This window comes from Marmota marmota, unplaced genomic scaffold, assembly GCF_001458135.2.
Source record: "Marmota marmota marmota unplaced genomic scaffold, marMar, whole genome shotgun sequence".
Taxonomy (NCBI): domain Eukaryota; kingdom Metazoa; phylum Chordata; class Mammalia; order Rodentia; family Sciuridae; genus Marmota; species Marmota marmota.
This window is the reverse complement of record NW_026000241.1, coordinates 16,625,160-16,640,662: the sequence shown is the minus strand read 5'-3', so window position 1 is coordinate 16,640,662 and position 15,503 is coordinate 16,625,160. Positions and strand designations below refer to the sequence as shown.

General features: G+C 34.0%; 1 protein-coding gene across 5 annotated transcripts in view; it reads right to left on the bottom strand.

The window, feature by feature from the left end:
* Positions 1-15,503, bottom strand: part of Trank1 (tetratricopeptide repeat and ankyrin repeat containing 1) — an 84,315-nt gene that overhangs the window by 42,998 nt on the left and 25,814 nt on the right. For all 5 annotated transcript variants that reach the window (XM_015489519.2, XM_015489522.2, XM_015489521.2 and 2 more), the window contains one exon: positions 6,107-6,277. In XM_015489519.2, coding sequence (XP_015345005.1) covers positions 6,107-6,277 — 171 coding nt within the window. The remainder of the gene's footprint in view (positions 1-6,106; positions 6,278-15,503) is intronic.

Genomic DNA, 15,503 nt, shown 5'->3' with positions numbered 1-15,503 from the left:
AGAGTTGTCTCCACATAAGACAAGGGAAATGGGTTTTCATATTTTCACATCTATCAGTCACTGCCTACGGGCTGCAATGGGAGAGTGGAAATTCCTAGGCACCTCTGGTTTGAAGGAGCATGAGCCAAACAGGCTCTATAAGCTCAAAGACATTTCTTGAAAACAAAACAAGCCTTAATTAGGAACTGGCTTTTCAAAGTGAAGAAACTCAAAGATTAGGAAGTACACAGAAACGGTAAAAAGGATCCAATGGGGCAGGCAGGGAATGACAACCTTATTGATGCACACCTGGATTACCATTTCAACAAATCAAATCAGAACACCAGAAATATCCATGCACCAACTTCTGGGGCAAACATTCACTGCCATCTAATCAAGAGAGCTTCAGACACCCGGCAGAAGTAAAATCTACAATACTCCAGAGAAGAGAAAAAGGTAACCATTTGCCAGATGAGCCCACATCACCTTAGCTAGAAGTTTATTGTGAGACAGAAAACATGTGGGTGGTGGAATGATGTCTGGCTAGCATCCCTGGACGTATCCTCCTACCTTCATCCTAAAATACCTATGAAGCCACAGAAAACAATAAAACCTTACAGTACAGAAAAAAAAAAATAGGACCTTTGGTAAAAGAAGAACTTTCTTTGCTTGCCCCCTTGTACCATGCCATTAAAAGCTTTTCAGGCAGATCATTTCTCCAGAAAAACTGGCTTAGTATAAAAGTCACATGAAAATGAACAGAAATGTGCTAAGCTGACAATAGAGATAATTAGATGCAGTATTATAAATACATTAGATGGTTTAGATAGTTAAGAAGGCAGTTCCTAATTAGAGAAACCTCCAGGTATTAGAGGAAAAAAAATCAAAGAATGTTACTGACAACACAAAAATACATATAAGGAAAGTCTAAATATGACAAATGGTGTCCCTGGGAAGTAAGATGGTGGGTGACTTGTATATTACACTAAAATTTTCTGGTTTTTTTTTTTTCTTTTTTCCTAAATTTCCTACAAGCTTAATAAGAGACAAAGAAACATCAGGATATGAAGCTGCTTATGCATTATAATTACAGATTTTTCTTAAAAATGACTATTAATTAAACAATAACAAGACTAAATGAAAACAAGCCAAAGTGTAATTATAATAAATTTTGTTTCCGTATAACACTATATTTTTATAATTCTCTATAATTACCATATTTAGCAAAAATATATCAGCAAATCTGAAATTAAAAATTAAAGAGATCTTCTGAAGTTACAATAGTGCTGGGAAATATTAGGAAATAGAAATAAATCATTTCATTTTTGCCCAAAATACCTTTTTTAAGGTATAAAAGACAAAACTGATAAATTGTATTACACACAATTTGATCAGGTTCAATTAATATATCCATTCCATTTTTATAAAAGAAAATAAAAATGTTATAATTATAAATGCATAGAATTAGACTAAATGACCAAATCCCAAATATATTAATTTTCCTAGAGGTATATTTATAAAAATTAATATCTCCTTTGCTACATTTCATACATTTCCTAAAACAAATGAAAACATAGGTTTATAAAAAGGAGAAAATGCGATGGACATCTTTTAAATCAAAACCCCACATCTGCATTAACTGGAAAGAAGCACTGTCTTGGTGTTGAGCAAAATACATCTGGCTCCCCTCAGAGGTCTGAACTTGAGCTCACTTGAAAAGGCACAGTGCTAGTAAGACAAAGGTTCCAATCTGCTTGTTCTTGGTCCTAAGAGCTGAGCAGCAACAGCCACTAGGGAAAGTGGACATGGTTGCCATCTGCTGGTGGCCATAAAAGGCAAGTAAAGGCAATAACCTATAATCTTGACTATTTATAAAGGATTAAAGTTTTGTTCTTCAAAGTGGTCCCTGGCATTCCCTAGCAACTGAGACAAATGCAGAATGTCTGATCCCACCCTGAACCTGATGAATCAAAATCTGCATCTTAACATAGGCTTCCAAATATTTATACATGAACACGTTGGGAAAGCTCTGGTTTAGAGAACCAGAAATCTTCCACAAGACTCTTTATTTCTTTACCTCCATGCCAAAGATAGCCCTATCCAAAGAGATCAGCACCACTGTTTTCAGCAAAATGGGGAACAGAAACTCTCAGAAAGGATCAAGAGAGAAAGCATCTTTAATCCTAGTCTGAAATTGAAATGTTCATTTATCATCTAAGTGAATAAAACTTCATGTCCTAAATGTACTGCACTCAGGACCACTGATATAAAAAAAAAATCAAAATCATTGGGTGAGACTTTTTAGTCAAGAACAGGGGTACAAACACTCCAGCAGCAGCTGTTTCCAAAGACATTTCCCTCTGTCCCCTCAATGGATAAAGATGGGGAGGAATTATGGTCCATAAAAATAAAGTAAATCCATCTTCATTCCCATGGCTCTTAGGGCACTTTCCTTTCACCCTCCCACCATTTTCTTGATCACTATTCTGAATATAAAGAACTTTTGATAGTTGAAGTCTAAAATTACACTGTCTAATATAGTGGACACTAATTTACATAAAAGTTAATTAAAGAAAAATAAAATTTCAATTGTTCAGATGTACAAGACATACACATTTTGTTCAAATATATAACAACAAATCCCAACATTATGTATAAATATAATGCACCAATAAAAAATGTGGAAAAATAAATAATAATAAAAAAGACATACACATTCTAATTGCTCAATGAGTATATGTAACCAATGGCTATATCAGACACAACAAATACAGAACATTTCCACTGTCTCATATAATTATATCAAATAGAACTGGTCTAGAAAGATCTCCTAGTCCCACCTTAGGTTTTGAAGTTTGTGCAACAGGCAAAATATTAGAAACAAAAAGTATACTACAACTATATACAGCCATATGGATGTATAAAGGAACACTGACATTTTGGACAATGTCTCTCCCATCCAGATATTATTACACACAGAGATATTTGAAGACTTCTACAAGGGTTCTGCTGCTAGAAGTACTTTTAGGGAATACAGGAAGGCTCTGATTTACTGGCCCTTCCTGACTACTATCATCCTCTTCTTTTTAAATTTGTATCAGTTCAGTTCTTTTCACATTAATTGTTTATAGTCTTTCAATATTCCTTTAGCATGTCCTGAAAGTCTTCATGGTCAATGTTTCAGAAAATTTTGAAGTATTCAAACATTCAACAAGTTTGCCAAGGAGGACAGGGGGCTTTAGGCTTACATGTATCCACTGCCATCACAGGCTACCTGATGAGTCAAATGGCAGGCCTTTAATTGCACATTCCTCTCATGAATGCTTTTCTGCCAAGCAAGTAAGCTGAACTGTAATGAGTATAGACAGGCTGAGATTCTCCTGAGTCTCTTCTCTGGGTTCCAAACAGAGGCTACTGATTTAACCGGTGAAGAAGATCAAAGTAAGATTAAGAATCATCTCTCAGGGCTACAGGTATAGCTTAGGGGTATAGCACCTGCTACCATGTCCAAGGTCCTGGGTTCCATCCCCAGTCCCACAAAAGGGGGAAAAAAATTTGTCTCAGACAATTAGATGTTTTTTGGATTAGCAGGTATTCAGAGATTCTATTATACAAGGAAACAATCAAAACTTAAAACTTTAATAACGAATGTCATGCTAAGAAGTATAACACTAAAGATACCCATTATTCTAAGAATTAAAATCATAATTAATAAAAGATAAATTTGCAAACAAAGCAGCCATTTTCTTCTATTAACTAGGAGTTCTCTTTTTGTTGTTATTATTTGAAACCTAGAAATTAATTAGCTAAGTAATCCCTGTGGTTATTTTAATTTCTCAAATTGGAGAAACAATTCTGAAACTGACATCATGTACACAAACTCTCAGCACTTCACAATGGTTTGTTAATTATATAACCTCAAGACAAAATCATAATTCCTTAAAACATGAGGTCATTTAAAAACTAAACATAATATGTCATCGCTTGAGAAGAACATCCATTAAAAAAAAAGAGAACTCTGCAAAAACATTTCTCTTTCCTCATTATCATGGCCTCATGGAAAGGACAGATGATATTAAAATAAATAAGTAAAAATTGAAACAAATGGGGAAATTCCAGTGAGGGTGTATTAAATGAAAAGCAGCTTCAACCTCCCCACGTAAACCTTTTCCATACTCTACATCTAATCCCTAGACGTCAGACTGCCTCCCACCTCAACGCTCTCCACCTACAGAGTAGCTTCACCCACTCATTTCAGGGAGGGAATATTTCTGGAGAAACAAATTTAACTATGTACACTATCCACTTAATAAGTATTGATCAAGGTGTTACTTCATTCACAAACATAAATAATACAAAGAACAGAAGATGATTAAGGAAAAGCAACAGCACAAAATAGAACCAAGAAACGGAATCAACTAACCCTAAAAGCAATAATTCAGGGAATAGAAGAGAACATTCTTTAAATAAATAAATACAGATAGAGACAGAGATAGATACACACACATACATACACATGCACACACATATACATTCTTTATATATCTGCATGTATATACAATTAATATTCTTAAATGTAATTCAAGAAGATGTGATAAATGCAAAATAAGAATAAGCTTCTATAATAAGAAACAATAATAAGAAGAAAGAGATTCTTAGAAATTAAAACTATGATTTCCCAAATTCAAAATGTAGCAATGGACAGACTGAGTTATAAAAGGAAAAGCTAAAAGCCAAGTTAAAAATCTGGGGAGAAAATATTAGGGACAAGTTGAAAGACATTTATTATTAATTCAAGAAACTTGGCCATTTAACAGTAGTAGCAATAAGAGAAAAGAAACATTGGAGAGTAGTAAAATAATAAAAGATAATTTCTCTAAGGTAAGAAAGACAGATTAAAATGTACCAACAGGTGCCAAACAAGAACAATGAATAAGGACCCACATCTTGATACATCTGAAAGAAATTTGAGAACTCAAAAACAGAAAAATTCTAGAAGGGGAAAAATGAGATTAACATCAGACTTCTAATCAGTAGAAATTGGGGATAAAAGGCAATGAAACAATTTCTTCAAAGCTGTAACAAGGTTATATAATGTATTTCATAAATCTAAAGATAGCACAGATTGTTGGACATAAGAAAAAACTGCCATTAAACTTTAACATATCACTGGTTATAAAAACTCATTCTAATTACAAAAATAATAAAATGGAATAAAGTACACGTACTATCAATGAATATAATGCCTATACTCAAACAAATTATTAATCAATACGAGGAAAAAATAAAGACATTTTTAAGAACTTATTAAGTCTACCATCGATGCTGCCCTTGTAAAAACTTATTAAGTAGCTACTCTAGCAGATCAAGAAAGAAACTTATTCAGGTAACAGATAATACATAAGTGCAAGAAACTACAAGAAACATAAAAATACATACATATTTCATTAAACTGGTTTTAAGAGTATCACATGCAAAGAACACAAAGTTTTCAGGACATTTAGTGATTTATTTCTGTGAGTCCAGCCATGCCACTAGTTATAGAAAGGGTAACATTTATATAATACTACCATGCACCCACTGTTCTCATTTTTTAGAATCAATCTATAGATGAAACATAGAAAATTCACAGTTAAGAAATGGAATATAAATGATACAAGTAACCTTATCAGATCAAATTCAACAAGTAGGACCGATATAGTTAAATGCTTCCTCTTATTCAGGAGAGTCTGTCAATAGAGACTAACCCAAGTCAATAAATTCAGAAATAGATATACATTTTAAATTATTGGCAGTAATTTTTTTTCTGAGGAGTAGACTTGATTTTTGTCATCTCCTACTCTGTATGATTTTTTTTTCATTTGTTACCGTGTGAATATGTGGGGGAAAAAAAATCACCAATACTGTTCAAAGGTGGGTCTGGAAAAGTTCCCAGAATGTCATAGATACCCTCTAAATAAGAGTTGTCTCATTCTATCTTTCCAAAAAAAGCATACCAGTTTTCTGAATGTTGGAAAAGAGGGGTCTCACTTAGATCTATGTGTCCCAAGAAGAGATAAACTGATTTGTATCTGATATCACAGAACCAGTTTTATCCCCCAAAAAAGTTAATTTACAGGAGCTGTACCTGATAGGTCCTTAGAACATGTAGCCAGCTTTTCCAAGTGACTGTTGATTTTCTCAATGGCTTTGAAGTTCTTATTCCTCTTCAGGACATCGACAGCAGACCGAGATTGTCGATCCAGCAGAGTGGGGTCTGCCCCAAAGCGCAGGAGCATCTGCACATCCTCTGTTTGTCCTAGGGCAGGCCAAAATGAGAAGGGGGGACTGTCATGGTTCCTTCCATAAGGAGACGTCCCCATGAGTGCTCTTCCTCCCAGTTGCCCAGGACAAAAGAATCAGGCTCCCTCTGTTCAAGGAACCTAAACTGTCAGATTAGAGCAGTCCACCCAACTCCCCAAAGCAAGGAGTCCTGTGTGGAGTGGAAAGGACAATAGCTTTTAAGAGGTTCAGAAGTGCGCTCCTCTCTACCTTTCTCCCCTCTCCTTGGCAACAAGCAAGGAGAGGGGGAATCTGGTTACTAGGCAACAGTTACAGCTGTAAGGATAAGAGCAAGCTGTGACTTCAGTTCTTTATTCCCTAGAGAGGAAACAGAATATTGTTCCAGAAAAAAGAGAAGAACAAGAACAAGAACAAGAAGAAGCCCATCTGGGGATAGAAGAAGAAAGAAGTAGCAATTGCTTTGGCATCGGGGTTTTTTGTTGTCATTGTTTCCACCCTCCCAGCCCCAAACCTCTAGCTGTAGGCTTCATTTGCTGCTCTACTCTATTTGCCAAGCATCAAGGTGTCTCTGTGATCACAATTGCAACAGTTTTCAGAATGGAACAGGTATATCTCTGGAGGTACACAAAGACTTATGTTGGCACAGAGTTAAACAAATCAAAGCCTGACCTCCAACTTCCGTACCTAATCTTTAATAAAACTTATTGCCTGCCAAGGCATCTTTATTCCAAATATCATCCTGCTTATAGTGTTCTCCTTTCTCATCTCCCTAGTCACAACTGCCTATCTTTCACTTTACAAAAACAAATTCATACTTCCTACCCTTCAAGGATCTTACTGCAGTAGGCAAAATTATAAGGCACCAAGATTCTTGACCCATAATGTAAAAAATACTTTATCCCAGTTATGCAATCAAATATTAATCTAGGTGCTACTGTAATGAGACTCTGAAAATATAATTAAGATCCCAAATCAATTGACCTGAAGATGGGGAGATTATCCAGATCAGCTTGACCTAATCACAAAAGTCCTAAAGGTCAAAGTTCTAGAGCTCAGAAAGAGAAGAGGTCAAAGATTCAAAGTATGAGAGGGATCTGATGCATAAGAAATCCCCAGCTGGTTATGAAGATGCAGGGAACCATAAGACATTTAAATGTATGTGGCCTGTAGAAGCTAAGAGTAGTTTCTATTGTCAGCCATCAAGGAAACATAGGAAGAACTGTCTCTGTCAGTTCAACCAATAAGCTTGAAAGAGAGCCTAGAACTCCAGATGAGAACATAGCTGAGGCTAATAGCTTGATTTCATCCTTGCCAGAAAATGAGCCGAAATAGTCACATCACACCAGACTACTGACCTATAGAACTGTGAGCTAATAAATGGGTATTGTTCTAAGCCACTCTGGTTTTGGTTATGTTGTTACACAGTATAGAAAACTAGTATAATTACTATATTATACTGCCCCAAATGAAGGGACAATTAAAACTGATGCCGAAAAAGCCCTTTTAAAAGGCACTGCAATCCACCCCTATCTACCTCTAAAACTTTATTTTTATGTTTAACAATTATAAAAATGTTTACTATATTTATGCTTTGATTAGCTTTGTGGTAATAATTTTAGTCAAAATTCGATTCAGAAAACATATTTAGCCCTTAGAACCTGACAATCACAGAAATGTTTTAACATTTCAAGTTACATGAGTATTTTTGTTCCAGAAGAATAATACTGGATGATCAATAAGGTACTCCAGCGTAAAATATATTAGGGTAAATTTCTTTTAGAAGAGTAAATGGGAAAGGGATAGGGATGTGGCTCAAGTGGTAGCACGCTCACCTAGCATGCGTGAGGCACTGGGTTCGATTCTCGGCACCACATTAAAAAGAAATAAAGATATTGTGTCCACCTAAAACTAAAAAATAAATATTTTTTTTAAAAAGAAAAGTAAATGGGAAAGATCCAAAAAGAGGAATGCACAGTTGATATTTTTTGCTATTAAAGAGCTTGTCTATAATATTTTAAATAGATGTTAGAGGATATAAAATTTCTGTGGCATTTATATTTTATTATATACAAGGAGTAAGATGTTCTATTTTAAAATAGCAACATATATAAAATTCTGAAAATAATTCTTTCTTACAATTATTTAGATTTCCATGCTAAAAATTCCAGATATCAACTTAAAAACACATAAATAGGCACACAGGTTTTCAAAATTATTTTAGGGGATAAAGAAGTAAAATCTGAAGGCCACTGACAAAATTTTCTTTTTAAATTTTTTTTTAGTTGTGATTAGACACAATACCTTTATTTATTTATTTATTTTTATGTGATGCTGAGAATCACACCCAGAATCTCATAAGTGCTAGGCAAGCGCTCTACCACTAAGCCACAACCCCAGCCCAGTGACAAAATTTTTTGCCTGTCTAGTATTCATTCCCTTTTTTCCTGAGTGGGTGTGGGGGGGACAGTTTTCCTTTGGAAAAGTGCCTCTTGCTCATTCTCAGCCTACCTGATTTGATGAGACTAAATATCAGATAGACACAAAGACCTGTCACATTCCACCTCCAATCCAACTCCCTGGCCCAAGAGCTAATACCTCACCAGGATCTGGCTAATCAGATCATTCCTCCCTGCTGGTTCTATCCCACCCACCAGCTCAAGGGATGAAGGCCTCACCACCACCTACCTAATCAAATAATTCCATCCTACTGGTTCTATCTCATCATGCCCTTCAGGTGATATCACCTAACCAGGACTTAGCCAATTAGATCAGTCCATCCTTCCAGCCAAGTGATTGGTTCATGTAGGGCATGTGACAAAGTCAGGTCAATTAGACATACTTGTAATATTTTTACTGAACTATTGGAAGGAGTTTCCTCTCTTTGGCTGAGTTTGACAAATTGGCAGAAAGTAAGTCTGAAGGTTCTGGTGCTTCAACTGAAAAGGAACTTGACTAACAGTGAACTTAGCACAGAAGAAAGCAGAGGTAAGAGGTAAGACAGGTTCTTGAAGACACCATTGCAGCAAGCATCTGAACCAAACTCTGGACTTTTCATTCATAAGAGTCAATAAATTCCCTTTCTTGCCTAAACTAATTTGAGTATCTTGTTCTAACCAAGCCATACGGAACAAGCTGTTACCCAAATGGAACAAGCTCTTACTTCAATTCTAGAAGATGACCATTTCTAGGTTTGGGGTCTGCTGCTGCCCAACTCTGCTGATTCCTTGAGACTCTGCTTTCCTGGGATTCTCAAATCACTCTGCTGAAGTGCCAGCAGGGCCATCATAACAACCAGCAGCTACCAAAATACCAACAGAACTAAAGATTTTTAAGGTCCTACTGATGTCATGACTATTTCAAATAGTAGATTTGAAATTTATCTGAGATTAAAGAATGTGAAGAGTTTTTGACTCTACATTATCAAAAAATACCCAATATGAAAATAATCCCATTCACTGTTAGGGCAACATTTCTTGGGTTCAAGTTAGTAATAGCTTTCAAAATCCAAATATACCAACATGCTAATGTTTTAAACATACACAAACTTATGTACATCAAAAATATTTGCAGAAGAAAACATAAGATACTAGTAGTATTCAGGAAATGGAAGAACAGTGTTAGAATAGAGACTCTCAGCATATACCATTCGTATTTTTGATTTTCTAAGGTAATCTATTTAAAATTTATCTAAATAAATAAATAATTTCAAACAAAATTTTCAACTAGGAAATCATTTTATAGATACATTCCTATCAACTCATAAAAATATAAAAAGAATGATCTCTGAGCATTGTTTGCAACAGCAAAATAAACTAAAACACATTTAAATCTTAATTAATAGCATATGGTTGTAACAGTAAATATTATAAGGGGTTATAAACATGACATAGCTATCAAGTTACTATTAGGAAGATAGTCAAGATATATTGTTCAATGAAAAGTATTACTGAATAGAATGTATCATATGCCCACATTTATATTTGAAAAAGGAAAAATTATTTTATAAATACACACACTGACAAGACTTAAAAAAAAAGTTTGGCAACTGACATTGTGGAAAGGATTAACTTTTTATCACATATCCTTTTTAAGTGTTTGGGGTTTTGTTTGTTTGTTTTTACCAAGTGCTTGAACTTTCTATTTTTTCCTCTAAATATTTTAATTGAGATATAGGTTATATGCTATAAGATTCACCCTTTTAAAGTATATAATTCAACAGGCTTCAGAATATTTATGAAGTTATTCAACCATTACTACTATCAAATTCTAGAACATTTTCATCATTCCAAAAAGAAACCTCATACTTACTAGCAGTCACTCCTTATCTCCCACCAACCCTATATACCAACCCCTGGAAACCAGTAATCTAGTTTCTACCTCTAGGGATTTTCTTATTCTGGACATTTCATGTAAATGTGGCCTTCTATGTCTGGTTTCTGTCACTTAGCATCAGATGCTAAGTGAAATAAAAGATTCATCCATATTTCATCCTGTGTTAGTACTTCCTTTTATGACTGAATAATATTCTACTGTATGGATATACTGCATTTTGTTTATCTATTCATCAGTTGATGAAGATTTAGGTATTTTCCACTTTGGGGCTATTTTGAATAATACTGCTATAAATAATCATTTTAGAAGTTGTTCACTTTTACATTTGTCTTAGGTATGTGCTTAGGAGCATATTTTTGGGTCTTATGGTAACTTGAACTTTTTCAGCAACTGCCACACTGTTTTCAAAGCAGAGGAGCCATTTTTCTAACCACCAGCAAATGAACTTTCTTATTTTTCTATATCATTGTCACAACACGTGTTATTGTCTCTTTTAGCCATCCTAATGTGTATATGAGTGTACTTTAAATTTTTAAACTGGTTTTTAAAGAGGTGATTCAAAGAAGCTTGATGTATTCATCAACAGACAAAAAGATGAGTAGAATAGAAGAGAAAGTCTAGAATTAGTGGCATGTGAAATCACTGAGGTCAAAGACCATTTTTTTTTAATAAATGGAGGTGAGACAAATAGGAAGTCATTTGGAAAAAGATAAAACTCATCCTTAAATTCCAACAGTTCAGGAATAAATAAAAAGAACCCACACAGGCAGAAAATATATAGAAGAAAATATCAGCAAATTCCTTTGTAATTTTGTTGTGGAGAAACACTTTTTAACTTTGACTCCAAATCTGGGAAGAATAAAACAAAAGATTGATAAAGTTGATTTCATTGTAATTGTATGACAAAAAAGGATAAAGTCAGAAGATAACTGAAAAACTGGGAGAAAAATACTCATATACCACAAAGAGATGATAAATGGAAGAATTCTTTAAAATCAAGGACAAAGGACAAAAAAAATAGAAAAATGGGGAAGAGATATTAATATTAATACATAAATATGCTTTTTTACATATTCTTTTTCAAAGAAAAATATTTTAAAAGTTCTCAAATGTATAAATGATCCAACATAATTAGAGAAATGCAAATTAAAATGACACCAAGAGAACAATTCTCATCTATCAGACCAGAGGAAAAAAAAAAAGTTAAATGTGACAACAAATTCTGCTGGGAGGGCTGTGGGGAGAGAGTTACTCTCATACATTATTGGTGGTAATGAAATTGGTGCAACTCTCCTACATGAAAACTTTAATATATAATCAAACTATACTACATATGCATGTATTCCTATGAATTCATATGGAGTACATTCCCCAGGATATACTGTTAATGAAAAGCGAAGTGCCAAAGTGTATCTGTACAATGTGACTCTTCACCCAAAAAAGGAGATGTAATAAAATACATATGTATCTGTTCATTGCTGCAAAAGGAAGAAGAAGCCTGAAATTAAAGACAGTTTATTTACAGGGGTGGACAGGTAAGGAGCACAAAGAAGGGGAAATGAGGATGGAGGGAGTAGAGCAGAATGAGGAGGAAGTAACATTTCTCTAAATACATCTTTTGGAAAGGTCAGACTCCCAGAGAGTCTGAATCCCACAGCAATGTTTCACATGCTCTTACATACCCCAAGTATGAACAAACAAACTAATAAGACTGGGAAAAAACAAAATATAGGACAAACACTGAAAAAAAGAGCCTAAGCAATCTACAAATGACTAACAAAACCACAGTAAAGTGGGTGGGAAAGAACAGTACCTTGACTCACTGTTCAAAGGCTAAAGATAAAAAATAAAATAAGCACAGATGAACATAAAATGACTAAATAAATATAAATCTATACAATAAAAATGTTTCTCACTGAGGTATAAATTAGCAAGCCTGAAATTCACAGAATCAAACAAACAAATAAATACAGAATAGATGAGAGATGTTACAAATTTTTTTTATGTTACAAATTTTAAAAGGCTAAATGACCATTTGTTTAACTCAAGGTTTTTTATATAAACATATGCAGATAGATTCAGTAATATAGATGTGAGTATCCTAGGTTAGTTTATACACATGTATATTTTAGCTCTAGCTACTGAGAAGTCCTAGAAACAATGACACTCTAATTAGAAATGCCAAACCTATTGGGCTGGGGCTATAGATCAGTGGTAATGTGCTTGTCTCACACATGTGATGCACTGGATTTGATCCTCGGCACCACATAAAAAAAAAATAAAGATATTGTGTCCATCTACAACTAAACATAAATGAATAAATAGTTATTTAACAAAAAAAAAGAAAGAAATGTCACACCTATTACTAGATCTTGTTTTCAATATCATCTCCAAATAGTAACCAGAGATCCCTAGAGAAGTGGAGTGGTTGATTCCAGAGCTGGGACAAGGAAAACTCAAGATGAGCTTGAAGCATTTTATGCTTGTGAGGAAGTGCTCAAAAATAGATGGAGGTTTGATGAAAAAACACAGGGGCTAATCTGAAGGAGTGACTCATAGCTAAAGTTGGAGACATTTAAGCAAAAAAAAAAATTGATGCTATTGGATTTTATTCCATATAATAAAATAAATATCCATGAGTCCATACTGACATAATTGAATAAATAAATATATGGGCAGCCAATCTCCATCATTTTGGCTTAGGAACCGAATTCCTCAACAAGACTCCTAAAGCACAGAAGTAAAATCAGGAATCAATAAATGGGATGGAATCAAACTAAAATGCCTCTTAACAGCAAAGGAAGCAATCAATAAAGTGAAGAGAGAGCCTACAGAATGCAACAAAATGTTTGCCACCTGCACCTCAGATAACTGCATTAATCTCCAGGATATATAAACAACTCAAAAAACTTAACACCAAAAACCCAAATAACCCAATCAATAAAAATGAACTTAATAGATACTTCACAGAAGAAGAAATACAAATGGTCAACAAATACATGAAAAAATGTTAAACATCTCTACCAATTAGAGAAATGCAAATTAAAACCACATTGAGATTTCATCCCACTCCAGTCAGAATGACAATTATCAATACAAGTAACAATAAACGTTGGCAAGGATGTGGGGGAAAAGGCATACTCACACATTGCTGGTGGGACAGCAAAATGGTACAATCACTCTGGAAAGCAGTATGGAGATTCCTCAGAAAACTTGGAATGGAACTACCATTTGACCCAGTTTTCCCCTTGATTTATACCCAAAGGACATAAAATCAGCATACTATATAGAGACACGGTCACATTAATGTTTATAGCAGCTCAATTCACAAGAGCTAAGCTATGGAACCAACCGAGGTGCCCTTCAGCAGATGAATGGATAAAGAAAATGTAGTATGTATACACAATGGATTGCTGCTCAATCATAAAGAAGAATGAAATTATGGCATTTGCTGGTAAATGGATGGAGCTGGAGACTATCATGCTAAGTGAAATAAGCCAATCTCAAAAAACAAAAAGCTGAATGTTCTCTCTGATATGTGGATGCTAACACATAATATGTGGGTGAAGAATAGAAGGTCGTTGGATTAAACAAAGGGGAATGAGGAAAGGGCTGGGGATGGTAATAAGATAACTTTCCTATGTTCATATATGAATACACATCGGTATAACTCCACATCATGTACAACCACAGGAATAGGAAGGTTTTTTTTAAATTTTTTTATTTGTTCTTTTTAGTTATACATGACAGTAATGACAGTAGTAAAATGGGAAATTATATTCCATGTATATATAACATGTCAAAATACATTTTACTGTCATGTATAATTAAAAAGAATAAAATTTTAAAAATAAAATAAATATATGAGCAGAAGGAACAGCTCTTAATTACAAGTGAATTCCAAACAAAAAAGATAAAAATCAATATTGAGATTAAAGTAATAACCACTACTGACAAAATCTACCAATGGATACTATAATTGGCCTCAAAACTTTCAAGAAGAAACAGGATTATTTGCATAGTTTTGAAGTATCTCTTCCAAGGTATTCATTAACTAGAATTTGGAAAGCTAGTAACTTTGTAGTGGAGAGACCAAAAGATCACACCTTAACCAAAAAAATCAAGGTTAACCATATAAGACATATTGACAGAATGAATCTCTTGATATGATATACTGAAAACACAAGATAATTCCTATATTCTTACCCAAAATGCATTCTGATCATGAGAAAATATAAAATAATCTCAAACTGATTCACAGTCTACAAAATAACTGACCAATATTCTTCAAAAGGATCGAAGTCATGAAAGACAAGGAAAGATCAAAAAACTGTCACAGATTGGAAGAAACTGTGTAATGTAGGATCCTGGGACAGAAAAGGTGCTTTAGTGAAAAAAACTAGTGAAATTCATATGAGGTCTATATAGTATTGACAGTATTATATAAATGTTATTTTCTTGATTTTAACAATTAAACTTTGATTATATAACATTGCCATTATAGGAAACTGTGTGAGGGCATAAGAAAATTTTTGCCAAATTTTCTGTAAGTCTCAAATTAGTTCAAAATAAAGTTGTTGTTTTTTAATAATACAGTTTCCCTAATTAAAAAAAATAGAAAGAGGAAAAGATTTTAGGAGAAACAGAAGGAAAAAGGAGGAAAAGCAGCCTATAAAAGTTGAGAGGCCTTATTTAGCAGAGGCCATAGAGGCAGCCTGTGTATACATCTATATGGAGACAGAAAGGGCTCTCTTTACTTAACCTTTACTCTCTCAACTTTCAGAGAGCTGGAAAGGTTTCACTATGTATAATAAATAGGCTACAGATGAAAGGATAAAGAAAATGTGATATATATATATATATATATATATATATATATATATATATATATATATATATATATATATACA